This window comes from Lampetra fluviatilis, chromosome 25 (assembly GCF_964198595.1).
Source record: "Lampetra fluviatilis chromosome 25, kcLamFluv1.1, whole genome shotgun sequence".
In the NCBI taxonomy this organism is placed as follows: domain Eukaryota; kingdom Metazoa; phylum Chordata; class Hyperoartia; order Petromyzontiformes; family Petromyzontidae; genus Lampetra; species Lampetra fluviatilis.
Window position 1 is genome coordinate 4863262 of NC_136299.1, and position 20224 is coordinate 4883485.

General features: G+C 43.8%; 2 protein-coding genes across 2 annotated transcripts; one reads left to right on the forward strand and one right to left on the reverse strand.

Annotated features, from left to right (window-relative positions):
- Window positions 1-5: 5 nt before the first annotated feature.
- On the reverse strand, window positions 6-3818 carry LOC144941672 (E3 SUMO-protein ligase ZBED1-like). Its single transcript, XM_078868034.1, has one exon. It carries the CDS (start codon window positions 3175-3177, stop codon window positions 1012-1014), a length of 2166 nt encoding a protein of 721 aa, XP_078724160.1. The 5' UTR covers window positions 3178-3818; the 3' UTR covers window positions 6-1011.
- MBIP (MAP3K12 binding inhibitory protein 1) lies at window positions 3812-17337 on the forward strand. The gene is made up of 9 exons (XM_078868035.1): window positions 3812-4288; window positions 6793-6906; window positions 7981-8148; window positions 8443-8539; window positions 12705-12770; window positions 13356-13508; window positions 14065-14162; window positions 14617-14658; window positions 15518-17337. Exons 1-9 carry the CDS (start codon window positions 4226-4228, stop codon window positions 15635-15637), a joined length of 921 nt encoding a protein of 306 aa, XP_078724161.1. The 5' UTR covers window positions 3812-4225; the 3' UTR covers window positions 15638-17337.
- The last annotated feature ends 2887 nt before the right edge of the window (window positions 17338-20224 follow it).

The window sequence follows — 20224 nt, forward strand, 5'->3', positions numbered from 1 at the left end:
ATCAGGTTTTACACTCCGGATCAGATGTTTTACTCTCCAGATCAGAGGTTTTACCCTCCAGATCAGAGGTTTTATCCTCCAAATAAGGTTTTACCCTCCAGATCAGGTTTTACCCTCCAGATCAGAGGTTTTAGTCTCCAGATCAGAGGTTTTACCCTCCAGATCAGAGGTTTTACCCTCCAGACCTCGAGGTTGTTGCCCTCTTTCATCAATCCCTACTGACGACTTCATCAGAGGCCTGTCGATGCCATCGGAAAATTCCCCATAAATGTGGTAACAACCAACAATCAAGAACAACCATTTAGAAGAATAGGTGACAGCTGTATTTTCCAATAAAATTTAATACGGTACTGTATTGTAACAAAATTCACAGTGTCCTGTTTTACATGGAGTTAAATCATAAACATACACATCTGTTTCAGCAAAAACATGTTTTTTCTTGCTGTCGTTTTCCCACCTGATGATTGCTTGTATTCTTGGTTCTTTCGGTAGTCACGTAAAAGGGAAATAATAAAATAATGAAAATAAAACAATAAAATTCTCACGACGTTTAGACTTCAACACAAGCAATCATCATCAGGTTGGGAAAACCCACAGCAAGAAAAAAGTTTTGCTGAAATTTTTTTGCTGAATTTTTTTTTCTTACTGTGGTTTTCCCTCCTGATGACGATTGCTCGTGTTGCAGTCGAAACGTCGTGATTTATTTCATACCTACGTGACTTTACCGAAAGAACCAAAAGCTTTGTTCGTAAGTCGAGTTGTGTGTAAGTCGGAGTGTTGTAAGCAGAGGAGCCCTCCCGTGCGAGGCAGAGGTCGCAAACGGGTTTTTATTCCTTACCCGCACCCGTACCCGCCCCAGCCATTGCCTGCAGCGGGTACCCTTACCCGGTTACCTTCATGAAATCCTGTACCCGACCGACTACCCGGCACACGATCGAGCTTAAGCAATGTCTGGCAGTCAATAATGGTCAAGAGTCCTTTTATTTTCGACTGTTTTGGGACGAATAGGCTCTAGTACAGGTCCGGGTTGGACTGAATGACCATGAAATTGTCCAATGCCGACGGCGAAAGCATTGTGCGTCGCTTGGAGAAGGTGTTGCTGACCGCGGACAAGTTGCACTCGCCTATGGAGCTGGAAGCAGGAATGCAGAGCACCGACCGTGCCACGCGAGCCATGATCGGCAGCTGAGCAGCAATCGTCGCGTGCAGGGACGTACCGCGCATTCGCCACCATGTCAAAATGCCGTCGTTCGTGTCGAGCAACTTCTTCTCCGCCTTGGCCAGCTTGATTTGGCGGTAGGCGGCCAGCTCCCGATCGACCTCATCCTCCAGACTCAACGCAGCGTCGTGGGCTTGAGCGCCCCGGTCCTCATCTTCGTCAGACTCCGACGAAGATGAGTAACGACTACAGCTCGACGCTTGGGACAGGTCGACGGCGCGTGAGGACCTAGGGCGCTTCGCCGGAAGCTCGTCCTCGTAGTCCGCGCGGTCAGCTTGTGATTTCCCAATAACAATCATCATGGCTCTCAGCTGTTTGATCGCCGCTTGTTCTTGGGCAGGGGTGACGCCGAACTTGTCCAGGCGCTTCTGCAAGCCGGGGTCCAGGAGGGCGCCGACAATGACCATGGGCTCCAAAGTCCACTTGGCGTCCTGCGTCTGATCCAGCAGCAGCATCTTGATGGCCGCAATGTCGTCCGAGTCGCTCTGCCGGACGGCAAGATGCTGCAACAAGACGTGCCTCTCGTAGACGACTGTGTGGATCGTGGGCGACTTGAACACCTCGAGCCTGAGCGCTGCAATGCGGAACGGTTCGATGAACTCCACCAGGTCCGCCAGGTTTTGCTTGTTGATGCGGCCGATCTTCTGAAGCTGTTTCCGCTCGAACAGCGTCGTCGCTACCTCGTCGTACGACTCCAGGACGCTGTTCAGACAGGTCAGCAGTGAATTCCAACTGGTGGCGTTCTCCTGCTTCAAGCTCTTGGTCAGCTTACACTGCAGCTTTGCCTGCTTGAAGAAGGCGACCAACGCCTTGCAGTCGTCGATGAGGTCGAATAGGTCCTTGGCGCAGTCGTAGTTCGGGTAGAACGGCAGAGATTGAACCCCGTTGACGGTCTCCGTGGTCTTCGACAGAACGGTGGTCAGCACGGAGGCCAGCTTGTGGTCAAGGCACGGCCCCCAGCCGTAACACGACGAGCGCACGCCGTTCTCGGCGGACATGTTAGAGGAACCATCGTCTGAAACGACGAAGCATTTCGCCGGGTCCAGGATCTGGTAGGATTCGAGACATTCAATTAGCGCCGTCTTGATCGCCACCGCCGTGTGCCGTTCCGCATAGAACGCTTTGCATTGCAGCGTCCGGGCGTGCAGCAGGAACGAGTCGTCGACGTAGTGGACGGTGACGGACATGAAGCATCGCTTCTTCAACGTGTCCGTCCACAGGTCGGTCGTGGCCGCCACGTGCAGGCCGTCATCCACGTGGGCCTGAACGATCTGGCGAATCGCAGCACGAACGCGCTCAGCTCCTTGCTCCACGTGAGTCTTGACTGTGTTCGCAGCAGGCAGCAGGTCATCCAAATCGGGAGGGCGCATCAGGCTGACGCCAATGTCGATCAGGTCGGCAACGAGTCCGCGGAAGCCGGCGTCCTCGACAACGCTGAACGGTTGAGTGTCCGTGGCGCAGAAGAACGCGAGTGACCTCTTGACTTTGGCCTTGTCTGCTAGGCGGGCAGGTGTCTTGTGCACGAAGGGACGGAGAAAACCCGCTTGACCGACTGCACTCGATGACGTTTCCGATCCGCACGTGTGCTTCTTGAGTGTTGTCGTTCCATTGCTTGTCTGGTACGCGTAGACCGCCAGACAGTCGAGACAGGCGGCGAAACTGTTGCGTTCGAAAACGATCCCATTGCCCGGCAACGGCGACGAATGCTGATGCCAATGTTTGCTGTCAGCATTCGCCGCGTCCGTCAGCCGAATGAAAGCGAACTTCTTCCAAACATCCGACGAAAACTTGCCCGAGGTTGTCTCAAAGCGGAACCTGCACAGACTGGGGTCGATACCCTCCGCCTTCTCCTTCCTGATGGCCTTCTGGAGACTGTTCTTGACCGACTCCAACGACGTCCAGTCAATTGGATCGACAGTGGGGTCGATCGGCGAAGAGGAGGAGAAAGATGAAGCCATGTTGCAGGGCGCGGGTGGAGAAAAGACTTCGGGGGAAATGAGTGACAAAAGGTTACTCACCAGTGACTCACGGGCCCTTCTCACTCATTGGTTGGGATGAGTCACGTGCGGCTACCCGTACCCGGCCGCACCAGGGTCGCAAACAGGTACCCGGGTACCCGGCCGGGTACCCGTCTCCCACCATCTCTCTCTCTCGTCTTCATCATCTCCCATCATCTCACACCATCTCTCTCGTCTTCATCATCTCCTCCCCGTCTCCCACCATCTCTCTCTCTCGTCTACGGGTAGCCGGGTATAGGGTCGGGTTCGGGTATCGGGTACCCGGTTGCGACCTCTGGTGCGAGGTAAAAAATACCTCTAATCTGGCACTGCGGTCACGCCGCGATGGGTGGGACAGCGGTGGCGGCGTTACGCGTCGCCCTCTGATGGCGTCACCACCACGCCGCTCACTGCCGCCGCCGCTGCTGCTGCTGTCAAGAAGCCGTCGTCTCCTCTCGTTCCCTCCTCCTCCTCCGTCTCACTCTTAGTCCACGATCGGTGATTCGCTCGATCGATTTTGACTCCCAGCCGAGTTGCATTCATCTGGGGGCCATCGCTCAAACGGGCCCTCTCATTCCCATTTCTCGTCTCGTCAATCTCTCACATTCTCTTCCACGCCACTAGCCCCCCCCCACCCCCCGGGTCTTCCCATCATCTCCCATCATCTCTCTCTCGTCTTCATCATCTCTCACGATATCCCACCATCTGTCTCGTCTTCATCATCTCCTCCTCGTCTCCCACCATCTCACTCTCGTCTTCATCATCTCCCACCATCTCTCTCGTCTTCATCATCTCCCACCATCTCTCTCATCATCATCTCCCACCATCTCTATCTCGTCTTCATCATCTCCTCCCCGTCTCCCTGTCCGACATCTCCCCCTGTTGTTGTACCACTCCAATCTCGGACCATCCCATCCCGCGTCAAACCCCCCCAGCCCCCTCCCGGTGTATCAGCAGGTTGTCGTTTGTTGATCGTTGTGCTCGGGTCGTCGAAACCACGTGGAGGAAGATGTCCCGCGCGATCCAGCCTCTGTCGAAGCTGCTGGAGATCGTGGCTCGGTTAATGCAACAGGTGACGACCCCAAACTCCACGCGATTGTGTGCAACCCACGAATGTGTCACGGATTCTAGCGATTACCTTTGGACAGAGGTGTGGACTCGAGTCATGTGACTTGGACTCGAGTCAGACTCGAGTCATGAATTTGATGACTTGCGACTCGACTTGGACTTGCATAACAATGACTTTGTCCCACCTATGAGATGTGGACTCGAGTCATGTGACTTGGACTCGAGTCAGACTCGAGTCATGAATTTGATGACTTGCGACTCGACTTGGACTTGCATAACAATGACTTTGCCCCACCTCTGCCTTTGGATATCTGTGAAAAGAGCTTCATAGATCATCAGATTCCTCCAGTGTAAATACGTGTTCTGATGTTTTCGCAGTGTGTGGGGGGGGTATCAGCTGTGTATAATCCAAATTGAGTGAATCTGCGGGTGTTTTTCGCTCTCTCAATTCAAATTTAGACCGATGACGCATTTGAATGAAGTGGATGTGGAAGGTCAACCGTGGAGCAGACGGCGCGTCGTATATTGCGGTTAATAAACCCCGCAGTATTACTCTTCGGTTCTTTCGGTAAAGTCACGTATAAAGATAAAATAATAAATTAAATTATAGCATACGACGTTTCGATTGCAACACAAGCAATCATCATCAGGTATAAATGAAATAGCAACAAAAATCTAACCAGAAAACTATAGACAGACATATAAGCAGACAGATATCGCCAAGATACATAGAGAGAGCAGTCACGAAAGCTCCAAATTTAAGATCGAACCCGCAGTATTAATCGGGGCGGCCGCTGGATTCGAACCCGTGAAGCGAAACGCGTTTACAGCAGCAGCAGCAGGTCCCATGTCGCACACAGAGCCCCAGGGTGTTCAGAATCAGATCAGAAAGGGTTTTATTCGCCATGAAAGTTTGCACAAACAAGGAATTTATTATGGCAGGAAGGTGCATACATGCAACATATAGGAATCTTAAAACTTAAATAAGTGGTATACAGTCTAACTATACTAAAATTACAAAGTCTAACTAATACTCAGGGGCTAAAGTATGTAAAATTTTGAATAAGTATACAATATCAAATGTAAACTAGCCGTAATATAAAATACAAATAGGGTAACATGTAAATATGGCAAGGTGTAATTTTGTAGATAAAATGTTAAAGTAAGTGTAAACGTCATTTTAAGCCCTTGGCCTTGCTGAAGAGGCCCACAGCGGATGGGAAGAAACTGTTTTTATGACGTGAGATTTTGGTCCTGATGGACTGCAGCCTTCTGCCGCGATGGATTAATTGTTATGTTTGGGTGTCAGCATCGGGGTGTGTTTAACTTGAGTGTGTGAAGTCAGGCTGGGTTTGTTTTGTTACAGTGATTGGGTCACAATTGGCAGGTTGGGATTACTGTAATTGCATTGGGTGCGTGAACTAGGTGTTGGTTTTATTTCATTGGGGCTTTAGAGTCAGTGGGTTTAATGTCACTGGGGTATCGGAGAGTATCTGCGAGATTTTAACTTAATCGCCTGTTTTGAGGTTCAGAAAAGTGGATTTAGTGCCCACATTCTGGCTTAGATGTGCATTATTTTTAAGATTTATATTTAGAGTTTTCTAAATATATATTTTGTATATATTTATGTGATGTCTGAAATGTGTTTGTTTAAAATTAATGAGTGGGTTGACCATTTTCATGATTTGTGTTTTATGTGAGTGGTGTTGGAAGTCAACCTTTTAATTCTATATGCATTGTTTATATTGAAAACGTAGATCTTCTTTTGATCACCCAGAAATTGTATATTGAAATTTAATAATCGTTTGTGGTGGGGTAAAATGAAAGTACACCCACAATTTAGGTGGCTATTCCCTTTGGGAAAAGTAGGCCTTAGATTGCTATACACAGCAGTAGATAGGTAATGGATAATGCTGTAATATGGTACAGCATATGACATACTTCACTGCCGTGTGACTGACCTCTTACTATCTTCCATGTGTTACCTAGTGGCAAATTGTATTAACAGAGGGCAGTCCAGGGTGCTCAAACTTCTATGCTCTCTGCGTTAACCAACCTGCACAGGCCGGCGTGGTGAAGTATTGTCAAATAGAGGCGCCCCACGGTGGCAAGATGTGAACTACCTCGCCTGGTATACAGGAGGTCGTGGATTCCATCCCTACCCTGACGCCTGTATATTTGGAGTTTGCATGTTCTCCCCGTGTTTGCATGGATTTTTCTCAACGTCCTTCGGTTTTTCTCTCCACATCTAGAATCAATGCGCATTCAGAGTATTTTGCTGCTGTAAATTTCCACGTGATAAGCCACTTCGTCGAGCTATCATTTGTGGCCAGGTCGTTTAAAAGAGCTACATAGGCAACATAGCTCAGTTTGGACGCCATTATCCAGCAACAGATTGACACAAGACCTGTGTACATGTACACACCAGCAAGCGACCAGTTGAAGGTGCGCTTTGCCTACGACAGTGGCTGTGACTGGTTGCAGCTAACCTGCCTGTTTTCTCCGCAGCTTGGATTAAGTGAGGATGCGGTGAAGCTCTGCATCAACTATGAGAAGCTTGGCGAGGGCTGTGGTCTGGACACGCTGTCCCAAGCTCTGCAAGTGCACATGGCAGCCCTGAATGTTTGTACAGAGAACGCTATGCAGAATACATAACATGCACCGTTTGTAAACACTTGTACAAAGCCAGACACCAAACACAGCTCCAACCGAGCATAACGTGCGTGTGTGGTCAAGGGGGGAGTGTGGTTAGCAACTCGCCAATGTGTATGTCAACAAAGGTGTTGTTGAAGCAAGCGGCTTCTGCATCATCTATGTGTAGCTTTTGCATTATCAAAGCAGTATCGTTCTTTATGCTGTTAAGGTTGAAGTGTAAATGCATGGAAGCTCCCAGTTTGTGGAGTGAAACGTTGCGACATAACGCTGAACAACCCGAAAACAGCGCTATGCAACACAGCTGCATAAGGCTACCTCATCGTTGTTTACCAGTACATTGTGGTACCTGGGTATAAGTCGTTAATTCGTTCCAGAAGGTAGGACTTTTACCGAAAATGACGTAGATACCAAACTAATTTTTCCCATAAGAAATAAAGGGAAAGGAAATAATTTGTTCCAGAGTATAAGAAATGATATTTTATATGGCATATTATACATTAATGGGGTTGTATAAAATAATTTAGACACTACTTATTACTAAAATGCATACATAAATTAAAATAAATGCATAAATAAATTAAAATAAATAGAAATAAAAAAAAGCGTAACATCACTTTACCTTGCTGAGAGGAGTTGAATGAATTCGAAAAAAATTCACGTTAAAATGACAAAGAACACGTGCAAATTCACAGTGAGTTCTAGCAATGGTTGTGCACTGAACGAGATCTACTGTACAGGCAGGCTGAGGAGCGGCGCTTTGTTTCAGTCGTGAACGGGGGTCTACGCGGGGTCTACGCGGTGACTCATCCCGACCCATACAAGTTCTAGCAAGCGCGTCGTATCCCAAGCCAGACGTCGTATCCCAAGACATTTTTTTATCGTCAAAACACGGCGTATACCAAATTCGACGTATTCCAAGAGCGGTCGTATACCGAGGTGTGACTAGTTGGAAATTGTTACCGTCTCGTTAACGGATTGATCAGTGCTTGAACGCAGCAACCCGAGTGAGTGCCTCTGCCTGCTGCCCCTTGTCACACTCAGGAGCTTCAGCAGAAGCTGGGAGAGGCAAACCCAGAGCCCATTGATGTTGACAGCCCAGAACCAAAACCCCGTGTGGGAAAACCTCCAGAAGCCTCGCCACCTACCGCTCGGCCCAAGACAGATGACCTTGAGCCTAAACTTGTGCAGATCCAAGCTAGAAAAGCAGAGGTACGTTCGCCCACAATTTACCTATCCCGAACTCTTTACATGAAGGACAATTTACTAATCCGGGGTGGTTTTTGAAGCTCATAATGAGTCTTAAACGGCTACGTGGTGTGTATTTTTTTACTTCACTTATCAGCTTATACAGATGTTGGCGGAGGGTCATTTAAGCATTTTTCCATTGCTCTGCTGGTTTTAAATGGCCGTCGGCTTTTACATGTGAATCGCACCCATGTGTGTTTTATGAGCGCTATCTGTGCGCATTCCTGCTCGTGCGTTTTGTTGGTGTGCTCCTTGTAGATTGATAGAAGGATAATGGCCTTTATGGAAAGGAAACAGCTGGAGGTGAATGAAAACAACATCAGGGAGTTCTGTAACGTCATCAGCTCAAACCAAGGTCAGTTCCATCTCCTTTAGCTGTATTGTCACACTCTTAGGTTTTTTCGGTAAAGTCACGTAGGTAAAAAATAATAACAATAAAATAATAATAAATGAAAATAACTCAGTTTAACACGTAGGCTTTCGCGACCAATGTTATTCATAATCAACGTTTTTGGGTTTAGATCGCGTTATTTATAAATGTGTCGTAACCCTCCACCACCCGACACGGCCAATCAGTAAAAAATGTGTCACGTTGACAAAAGACAAATAGTTCACTGCTTTAGCCCACCAGTGTGTTGAAGCCACAACATTTACAATTTGAGTACGACGTTTCTCTGGTAATTGCATCCAGCATCATCGGGCAATTCGCCAGAATGGTGAGGCGCTGCTGTTTCTCCCGTTCTTATATAGAGCAGCAGCAGGGTGACGTCATCATTAACTCATCAGGTGCAAAGATTCAAGGGGGGAGTGATTGTAATTATATACTAGATTAGTAATCAGGCTATTGTTACGATGCGAGTTGTAGATTAGTAATCATTTGGAATGTGTTTTATTGTGATTATGCTACATTAGTAATCAGTTAATGTTTGTTTCCCTTATAAGGAATTGTAATGTATCTTATTTAATAATACGCTTCCAGGCCACACTAAGCCTGTAGCTGTCTGAGCGATTAAAGTTATTTCTGTTTCTCTCAATTTCAATCGATTCTCTAATTAGTCTTTGCCAGTAGTAACTAGTTTTACACAACACTTCCACGTTGTCAAAATCAATTGAGTGTCCCTGTTGGCATGCATGTTCTGCCACTGCCGACAGTTGTGTTTGTGATAGTTTAATATTTCTCCGGTGTTCTTTTAGTCTTACACTAACGTTGCGCCCTGTCTGTCCAATATAGCATCTGCCACATACACAATTAATCCGATATACACCTTCTGTTGATAATTTAGGCAATTCGTCTTTAGTGCACGTTACTAGTTGTTGAATTTTGTGTACTGTACCAAATCTTACTGTAATGATCTCATCCAGTGGATGAGATCATTGCTGAGGTAGAATCAGCAGTGAGACTCCTTCCACATAATGAGGCGGAGATGACTAGACACGAGGTTGCCAAAATTATTGAGAATAGTAAAGTACCTAAAGTAAATATCAGCTCGAACGAGGCAAAAGCCTTAAGAGAGCTTTGTCTAAACAAAGATATTCAAATCCTAGCAGCTGACAAGGGCCGCACTACAGTAGTGATGTCACGAGCCGATTATGATAATAAAATTAAAGATTTATTAGAGGAAAGTACCTACATTAAAATTAAACGAGATCCAACTAATACTTTGGAACGTAAGACTACTGCAATCATTGCAAATTCATTAATCCCAAAAAATGAGCAATTCCTAATTAAGCCAAGGGCTTCAAAACCACCTAGCCTGTATGGGCTACCAAAGATCCATAAAGTCGGCATCCCTTTACGACCTATAGTCAGTACAATTGGCTCTGCCACATATAAATTAGCAAAATATGTAACTAAACAAATACAGCCTTACATCGGTAGGACATCATCATTCATAAGAAATTCAGAACATCTTGTGAATATGATCAAAGATATTAAACTTAACCCTAATGATATTTTGGTGAGTTTTGATGTGGTTTCGCTATTCACTAAGGTTCCAGTGAGCGAGTCGCTTGAATTACTTGATACACTGGTAAAGAACACAGGTTTACCAAAAGATATTCCGAAACTCGCAGACCATTGTTTAAATAACACTTACTTCTTATGGAGAGGCGAATTCTTTAAACAAAGGGAGGGAGCAGCAATGGGCTCTCCTTTATCTCCTGCTATAGCAAATTTGTACATGGAAAACTTTGAAACCAGAGCACTTGCCTCGAGCACATTAAAACCATCCTTTTGGTTTAGATATGTGGATGACACTTTGGTGGTCTGGCCACATGGTAAAGATACACTTAACGATTTTCTAAATCATCTCAATGCACAAAACCCGGCCATTCAGTTCACCATGGAAATGGAGGTGAATAACACACTCCTGTTCCTGGATATTTTACTTGGGCATGGCATAAATGGTAAAATAACACACAGCGTTTACAGAAAGCAAACGCACACTGATGCCTATCTGAATGCAGATTCACATCATCACCCAGCTCAGAAATCCTCTCTTATCAAGACGCTCATACATCGGGCTAAAACAGTGTCAGATGGTGAAAGTCTAGTGAGAGAGATTAAACATGTTAAAGAAGCACTAAGACAGAATGGCTACAATAATGCTCAAATTAACAGAGCACTAAAAGCCAAATCACGATCGCAAAGCAACACTGCTGAAAGCGATCAGATTATTAAAACAATAAAAATACCATTTATCTCAGGAGTAACTGACAAATTAGCCCGTGTTTTGCAAAAGCAAAACATTACAGTAAGATTTGGTACAGTACACAAAATTCAACAACTAGTAACGTGCACTAAAGACGAATTGCCTAAATTATCAACAGAAGGTGTATATCGGATTAATTGTGTATGTGGCAGATGCTATATTGGACAGACAGGGCGCAACGTTAGTGTAAGACTAAAAGAACACCAGAGAAATATTAAACTATCACAAACACAACTGTCGGCAGTGGCAGAACATGCATGCCAACAGGGACACTCAATTGATTTTGACAACGTGGAAGTGTTGTGTAAAACTAGTTACTACTGGCAAAGACTAATTAGAGAATCGATTGAAATTGAGAGAAACAGAAATAACTTTAATCGCTCAGACAGCTACAGGCTTAGTGCGGTTTGGAAGCGTATTATTAAATAAGATACATTACAATTCCTTATAAGGGAAACAAACATTAACTGATTACTAATGTAGCATAATCACAATAAAACACATTCCAAATGATTACTAATCTACAACTCGCATCGTAACAATAGCCTGATTACTAATCTAGTATATAATTACAATCACTCCCCCCTTGAATCTTTGCACCTGATGAGTTAATGAGTTAATGATGACGTCACCCTGCTGCTGCTCTATATAAGAACGGGAGAAACAGCAGCGCCTCACCATTCTGGCGAATTGCCCGATGATGCTGGATGCAATTACCAGCGAAACGTCGTACTCAAATTGTAAATGTTGTGGCTTCAACACACCGGTGGGCTAAAGCAGTGAACTATTTGTCTTTTGTCAACGTGACACATTTTTTACTGATTGGCCGTGTCGGGTGGTGGAGGGTTACGACACATTTATAAATAACGCGATCTAAACCCAAAAACGTTGATTATGAAAATAACTCAATTAAATCACGACGTTTCGGAGGCAACACAAGTCTCCATCTTCAGGTGGGACCGTCACAGCCAAATTTACTGTATGATACATTTATTTTATTATTATTTTTTACCTACGTGACTGTACCGAAAAAACCTAAGAGTATGAATCCTTGCAGTCACGAAAGCTTCAAATCTAGAATGTATTGTCACACATAAATGTAAAATAATCCATGCCAAGTCTCACATAGTTTCTTTTTTTATATTCTTAGGTTTTTTCGGTAAAGTCACGTAGGTAAAACATCAAAATTAATGAAAATAAAATAAAAACAAAAATCACGACGTTCCGAAACGTCGTGATTTTTGTTTTTATTTTATTTTCATTAATTTTGATGTTTTACCTACGTGACTTTACCAGAAAAAACCTAAGAATATGATTCCTTGCAGTCACGAAAGCTTCAAATCTAGAATTTCTTTTTTTAGTTTAGGAAACCTGCTACCATGTGTACAAGGATATCATTCTCACGATGAACACATGAGAAACCCTACTTGCTCGACTCAATTTGTTATGTGCTGATTAGGAGGACGACAAGTAATAATACATTAACAGTTGTATGTTTCATAATTGCAATTTTATAAAGATGACAGGTCCATTAGCCCATGGGGTAAATATTGCTCAAGATGACCTTTCGGCTGGCAGAATGAAATGTATTTTGTTTGGGCATGTGTTACTTATTACTTTCTTTGTTAACTTCCACGGAAACCTCTTTGTCCTGCATGTTTGTTTTTCACTTGTGGTCCATCTCAGCGTGGTCCACTAACCCGTCCTCTGCTGTCTTTCCTGGCATTGGATTTCCACTGCATTTCCACAGACATGGACGAGCCTGCTCATTCTGGTGATTTAACGAATCAACATTTTGTTCCCGTTTAGAAAACAGCTGTGCCAGGACAGATGCTGTATTCACACCACGACCTGGAAGCATAAGCCACATTAAAGGTACCTTTACGGAAAGTTACATTCAAGGCACACTTATTCTTTCAGCAGCAGCAGCCACGGTCTATTCACTGCTGGATGAAAGCCTCTCCAAGCCATCACATTCCACACAGTCTTGCGATACCACAATCTATTTCACTGCTGCACAGAACTTGAAGTCTTCACTCTATCTCTACGGTAATCATCCTGCCACACTTGTTCTGTCTTAAATTTCGATTTAAAGCTTTCGTGACTACAGAGATTCATCTTGTTGGTTCTTTCGGTAAAGTCACGTAGAAGGGGAAATAATAAAATAATAAAAATAAAACATAATAAAATACAATTCTCACAATTGTGACTTTACCGAAAGAACCAAGAAGTTGTTCTGTCTTCCTCTCCTTAACTCCAATTAAGGTGGCCGACATTGCAATAAACATTGTCATACAAACCGCAGGCAAAATCCATAACCTTTAAGGCGATAACAGAGAAACTTCTTTCCCACTTGTGACATGCATAACACCACGTAAAATGTCAACATAACCACGGCTGCTGCAGGTCGTGCTCAAGCGACAACCCAAACGTGTGTTTGTGTTTTTTCCTCCGCTCCAGTGTCGCGCGTCGTGAACACGTACGGCCCCCAGACGCAGCAGGAGGTGGCGCAGTCCGGCCGAGTGAGGGGCGGCAACGCCTCCGATGATTGTGGGAACTCGGCCGTGGAGGAGCGCCTTCAGAATCTCGAGGAGCACCTACGTCTCCGGCATGGTGCGTGCATTGGGTGTTTAGTGCCGTTCGCAACGCGTGAGGCTGTCGGGAAGATGCCGAGGTTCACAGACGAGATTCGCCTGCCAGTAAGGGGACAGTGTTGTCGTGTAGTTTTTCCCCATGTAAGTAATCTGTGGGTAATTGTTTCACATTTGACAGTTAACATTGATTGTAATGCTGATACTGCTACTTATGGAGTCAAGTACACAGAGGGTTGCTCTTGTGTAAAATGGTAATTGGCCGTGTGTGTTCGTGAAATAATTTAGTTCACTAATTGGATGACCTGATAATATTTGGAGGAAGGACATTTTTTACTCTTTAACCCAACTGTTTAATAACCGAGTAGACAACGTTTTTTTAGAATCACAACAGAATAATATACAAAGACTTGTTTTAAATTGTACTGGTTTGCTGACTCACCCTGTGACGAGAACAACAACAACAATACCGACTAAATAAATTCTGGTGAAGAGGTATCACTTAATGTCGATTTGTGGTGTGGTGTTGGTGCAGCAGTCTGTATGTTGCCGATGGTTCTTCCTGTGTGTTTATCCAGGTGGTCCGGTGCCAGGTAGCGTGTACGCACGTCTGCAGGAGCTGGAGAATCGTATGCTCCAGCTGGAGGGCTCTTCCCCCGAGTACTTTGAATCAATAGTGAGTACCAGTTATTGTGTTCTCTCATAAACTGCAAGCTCAAGACCTCTTTTATTTCCTCGGCCTATCACCGAATGTGACTCCCGTTTGCCACAACAGAAATACGTCCACTCTTTCTGCACGGCGTCTTTAGATGCGGTCTCATTTACATGCCGAATTGTGTTGTAAAATCGGTAACTTTAATTACCTGGTTGATGCATTACGGAACACGTTTATGTTTAGTATTAAGTGAATGCATTTTTCTAATATTTTGCTCTCAAGAGATATTTGACTATCTGTGATATTGTCCATATTTTTATAATCTAAACCTAGCTTTTATTTCTCATACATTTATTTTAAAGAATTCATTGGATACATTCATATTTGTCGTTGAAAATGTTGATTGCGTACTACGTGTCAATATTATATCACAAATTATTGTATTTAACTTAATTGAGCGATTGTTTTATCTCAGAATTCATTGAAAAAACGGAAGAAAGTTCACGATTTATCGCAAGTAAGTACTGAAAGTGATGCTAGAAGTGATAAATAAAAAAGATTTAAATGAAAGATATTATTTAAATTTAGTGTGGCGTTTATATAGCAAATGTGAGGAAGAACCTTTACGATAATATTGAGTACAAAGGAAGTCCATGGGATTTAAATTACTTATATTAAATTTGATGTTGCTTTACTTTCAACTGGCCCATTGCTGTAACAAGCACTTTTTTCTTACTCAAAAAGTGTCTGCCAAAATAAATCATTTTGTACATTTATAGATGCTTTTGTTATGCATTTTGTTTTTACAACAAGGCAATGATCATTGCAGAAGTGGTGAAATGTTGCTTGTGCTATAGTGCCCCATCGCCATCGGTCATTCAATGTTTCTTTGAGACACATTTATAACCAGGAAAGTGAAAGAGGAAATGTTTAATGGCATGCATACAATGCGATCAATGTAAACCGTAGACATTCGACTGTAATGCATACAAATTAACATTTTAAACATGATCCGTGCGTTAGTTTGAAATGTGTCCAAAACATTTACATGAACGCATTTTTAAATGAACCTTTGGAAATACTTTATTTTGATAGTCTGAGAGCTCGTTCTTTATTAGAACAGCGGCATGGATTTAAAAATCTAAGTTACATTGGTTTAAGTGAATGCTATTTTTGAATTTCAAATAACATTAAATATATTTACTATCTCTTATCAATAATATATCTATTATCCCAAAGTCTCTTATGAGTCCTAATTTACGTTTTTACGGAGAGTTCTGCCACGCATGTCATGCCAGTTGAGAATGTTTGCTGTGTGTAAGCTATGTGTAAGATTGTTTTTGTATGTTTTTGCCCTTTTTTTACCCACCCAACAGAAATATACTCTCTCCGATCTGGATGCCAAAATCAATGTGCTTAGGGCAATGCTGCTAAAGAAGAGCACCGATACATCAGCTCAGACTATGGACGTGGATTCTTCCAACCACGTCCCTTAGTGTCGCACTCCGTACGCTCACCGTTGTGCAATGTTCTTCGACTGCCGATCATTTACATTCTTTATTTGTATCCGTCGGAGCTTAATTATTGTTCGCTGTTTTTATTATTACGCTGAGCATAAAATATATAGCGGTGTTTTAACATCACAGGCTGTAAGAGTAAAGCTTACACACGCGGAAGTGCTGTCCTGCAGTTTTGCACGCCCAAGGCTGCTTTTGTCTCCCCATTGCTAATATGCAACATGCCAGGTAATCATTTTAGGCTGAGTTGACCAAAGGGAGGCCCAGGGTACCTTCGGGGTTTTTCTTGGCAGTCATGTTAAAAGACATAATTCTTTCTGAGAAAAATATGTTTGCAGAAGACAATTTCAGGATATTTCTACACACAGGGATCTGTCAGGATGGACACTCATTGATCTATTTGGCAAGTTGGATGTGTTGTACTGGAGACCTCTGTGCCATGCCTCTGTCTCACGCTGTACACAATTAACAATCGCATAATTTCAATATGTTATTTAGCAGCAGTGGCCATGTAGCCTGACCCCAACAGAGGCCACACACCAATATCTTCATATGACCAAGAGCCAGAACCATGAGTGGCGAAATGTTAACTACCTTGCCTTGTATGGATTTTTCTCCGGGTCCTCCTGTTTTTCTCCTCTACATTCGTAAACATGCGTTTAGAGTATTTGGCTGCAATACATTTCCACGTAATAAGCCACTTCATTGGAGCTATACATTTTTGTGGTTTGAGTGGCCGTCACGTGTCCAGTTTGTTCGCGCTGGTTGGCTGGTGAAGCTTTGAATTTTCTAGGTCGGCATGAGTGCCCGGGCAGTATTCACGTCTGAATGTGCTGCCAGTGGGTGAGTGGCCCAGGCTGTTCACGCGTCTGCAGCTGTTTGTCGTTATATCGACAATTTACAAATAAGGTCTTTGTGCAAGCCACACTTGGAAGTGTGTCCAGGAGGAGCCCGCAGCTCATGAGCTGCGGGTTTGGCCACCCCGAGTTTCCAGCTCGTTTCTAGAGCTCCTTGGTGACAATCCGATGTTTATCGATTATCTACACAGACGCAATGCTGTTGGCTGCTCAATAGGTATCCAAAAACATCGAAATATTAAATGACTGCTCCGTTGATTTGTTATTATTGTATGTAGTTCAGGTTGATAAATCTACTTTTCACACCTTTTCCTGTAATCTGCCATGATGTTGCGCATGATGGCAGGGTTGGCTATGTATGGTGTGAAATACGTTCAACATACATGTTTGCCCATCTATTTAGACCGTTATATCAACCGCCTGTTTATGTAAGATTATATACTGTGTAAGTATGTTTAAACTATATGAAGGATAAGCTGGATTCACTTAATGTGTGCGTGCATTAAGGTGGAATGTTACCTCCAGTAGTTTTAGATTCTGGCTAACTACATGCTTTAAGTGGCATGTGTAAGAATTAATGTCTTTCATGTTGTATGTATGAGTTCACATCACTCTTGCTCGGTGCAGAAATATCTACTGCGGTAGCAACAAAAATGCTTAATCTGAATCACAAAACTGAAATTAAAATGAGGGTTAATCATTCTTACCGCTAATGTGCATACGTCAACTTTTTATCCATGAACAGTATTTTTATCTACAAACATTCCAAGTCTGGTACTTTTGAGTCGTTAATATATTCTGTACAAGTGTTTGTCTATTTTTTTCAATAAATGTGTAAAATGTTAAGTCGGTGAAAGTGTCTCTGGTGTGGACCAATCAGTTTCAAAGACAATGCATATATTATCAGAGTACGTTTTTTGTTTGCACTCTGACCACAATTATTGTGGTTAATGCAGACATGATTCCTTGGTGTTTTAACATCTTCACACCTGTTTTGTTGCCAGAAAAAAGGGTAAAACCTATTCTCATGTGAAATCTATGTTTTGTCTATTTTGTAGTTCCTCAAGAAGTACCATAAATATTAGTATTTTAATTAAAAGTATAAAAGTATTGCTTGAACTGCAGTCAAGCGAACTTTAGCCAGGTGGCATGTTGGTGAGTGTGTGCCTGTTTCGGTCAGAAGGCTATTGGGTCCAAATTCCGGTAGGGGGACGACTCAGCCTATCATCCTTCTGGGGTCACTAAAACGAGTACCACTTTCTGGAAATCCAAATTGTCGAGCAGGCCTCGGGAATGGGGAATTTCCACCGCTGGGCTGCTCAAGGAGAGGGAACACCACCCATTTGCCCTATTGATCATTGATGCACTTTCAATGTTATTTTGGGTGTTTGTTTGAGGAAACGGTATCCTTAAAAATCATCGCATAAATAAACTAAACTTGCATTTTCCAGATAAAGCCCTCTGAGCTATTATCTCAACCTGGTCAGAAATGATAGCTCATCGAAGTGGAGTATATATTATGCGAAAAGTGAAAATTGTGAAATAAACTCAACGTGTGTCTCTTAATGTGGAGGGCAAAATCAGAGGACCTGGAGAAAAATCCACGGGACCACCACGGGGAGAGAGAACCTGCGAACTCGGCATATACAGACAGGGATCGTCAGGGTCAGGATCGAACCCACGACCTCCTGCGTACCAGGCGAGAGAGATCACATTTCAGCCACCCCCCCACCCGGATGCGCGTTAAGTGCTGCGGTTCATAACTGAGATGGCATGAAGATCTTAGGGCCGAATCTCCTGGCTTTACACTCCCTGCAGCAGTGGGTGATCACAACCCGCACCAGGGCATCCCACGGGCAATGTGGTCACGTGCGATGCACAAGTGGCGGCGATGACTCCGAGATGATCGGCGCTGCAGCTGCGCAGGTGGACTTCACGCGACGGATCGAACCGTGAACAGTCGCCCCTTAGAGTCACTCGTCGGCAGGATGACGACGTTTCACTCTGCGTCAGATGATGTTCTTGACTGGATATCAAACCTCGTTCGAGCATTGTTTCACGGGGCTATTTCCACACGACAGAAGAAGACTACAAAAAAAACACGAAAGTGACTGATTATATTGTTAGCTGAAATATCCCGATGCACATTGCGTGAAAAAATATAAATTTCGATTTAAAGCTTTCGTGACTGCAGGGATTCATCTTCTTGGTTCTTTCGTTAAAGTCACGTAGAAGGGAAGTAATAAAATAATAAAAATAAAACATAATAAAATAATTCTCATAGTGAGTCACGTAGAAGGGAAGTAATAAAATAATAAAAATAAAACATAATAAAATAATTCTCATAGTGAGAATTATTTCATTATATTTTATTTTTATTATTTTATTACTTCCCTTCTACGTGACTTTACCGAAAGAACCAAGAAGATGAAAAAATATATATTCTGAATTGGGATCACACAGAGCACAATCGCCCCTTCTGCAAAAACTAGGCAGAACCCTCACAAAAAAAATATTCTTATATGACTCAGCGTGCCTTTCCTGGGTTAACGAGCAGAGTAACAATAACAAGAACCTGCAATATGTAAATTAATACATCCGTACGTCCGAACGTGGCATACAGCACGTTGAGATGCTACCAGTGGGGGGTAGGGTGGGAATATCAGATTTTAATAGCGTGGATTTCTTTCCCCTTAGTTTGCTCGTTTCGACAAGTGGCTGCGGTCTTCCCACCAAAGCACTCGAGCCCCCCTCCCCTTCCCCGAGACGTACATGAGGTCACAGAGAGAATCCAGGGGCCACTTCAGTGCCTGGCCCCAGCCCTAAAGTTGTGGGAGAAAAATGCATCAAAGCGGCTTGGGCTGCTTGATCCTAACAGCCTCCGCCTCGCCGCAGCGGCGGCGGGCAGCAGCAGCAGTCAAATCTCTTGTTTGTTTAAAGCTGGATTACAGGCGAGCATTTAAAACCCATCGAGCTGTCCCTGCAGAAGTAGGCGCTGCATTTGGCATTGTTTGGACAATTAGGTTACGGCGGTCATGAATCACGAATGCGGGGGCCAGTGGGAAATCTGCGGAAGTGTTTCACTTAACATCAACAGCAGCGACGATGAGACGTCGCTATTTGGGGAGTGGATACGAGTCTCGGGGGATGATAATAATGGTTGACACACTCGACTTGCAATGTACAGGTCACCGGTTTGGTTCGATTTCCAGGCACGGCAGTTGAAAGTATGGGCGTTTTAAAAAAAAAATAGTTTTGCATAAAATTTCCACGTGATAAGCCACTTTGTTGAGCTGTCATTTGTGGGCAGGTCACCTCTGAAAATGTAGTCAATAGCTCAGCAGGCTTTACCTGGTGAGATAAAACTAGTTGTTGAGTTTTATTTTAAGTGATTTGTTTGCCTTTCCCATACTTTGCGCTCCTATCGTGTTTGTGTATCGTCTGTTTCATCATCATTATTATCATTGTGTGTTTTTTTGTTTGCATTTGACTGGAAGTATTGTGGTTATTGTAAAAAGGTTTCAGTTTTGTTGCCAGAAAAAAGGAGGAAAACCCTATTATTATTATATCGTCTGTTGTTGTAACGTTCTGAACCGCGCCGACTCGACATCTGTAAAAAGAGATTTGTAGCTCATCGGATTGTATAAATAATTATTCTACATGTGTGTTGAACTTCTTTCGCACCGTACGTAGCCAACCGTGCCTCTTA

Bases quoted from the DNA above. Each gene is read 5' to 3' on its own strand.
- MBIP (XM_078868035.1), top strand. From the start codon at position 4,226: ATGTCCCGCGCGATCCAGCCTCTGTCGAAGCTGCTGGAGATCGTGGCT. The intron at 8,149-8,442 runs GTACGTTCGCCC...TGCTCCTTGTAG, and splicing joins TCCAAGCTAGAAAAGCAGAG to ATTGATAGAAGGATAATGGC. The intron at 12,771-13,355 runs GTACCTTTACGG...CCTCCGCTCCAG, and splicing joins AAGCATAAGCCACATTAAAG to TGTCGCGCGTCGTGAACACG.
- LOC144941672 (XM_078868034.1), bottom strand. From the start codon at position 3,177: ATGGCTTCATCTTTCTCCTCCTCTTCGCCGATCGACCCCACTGTCGAT.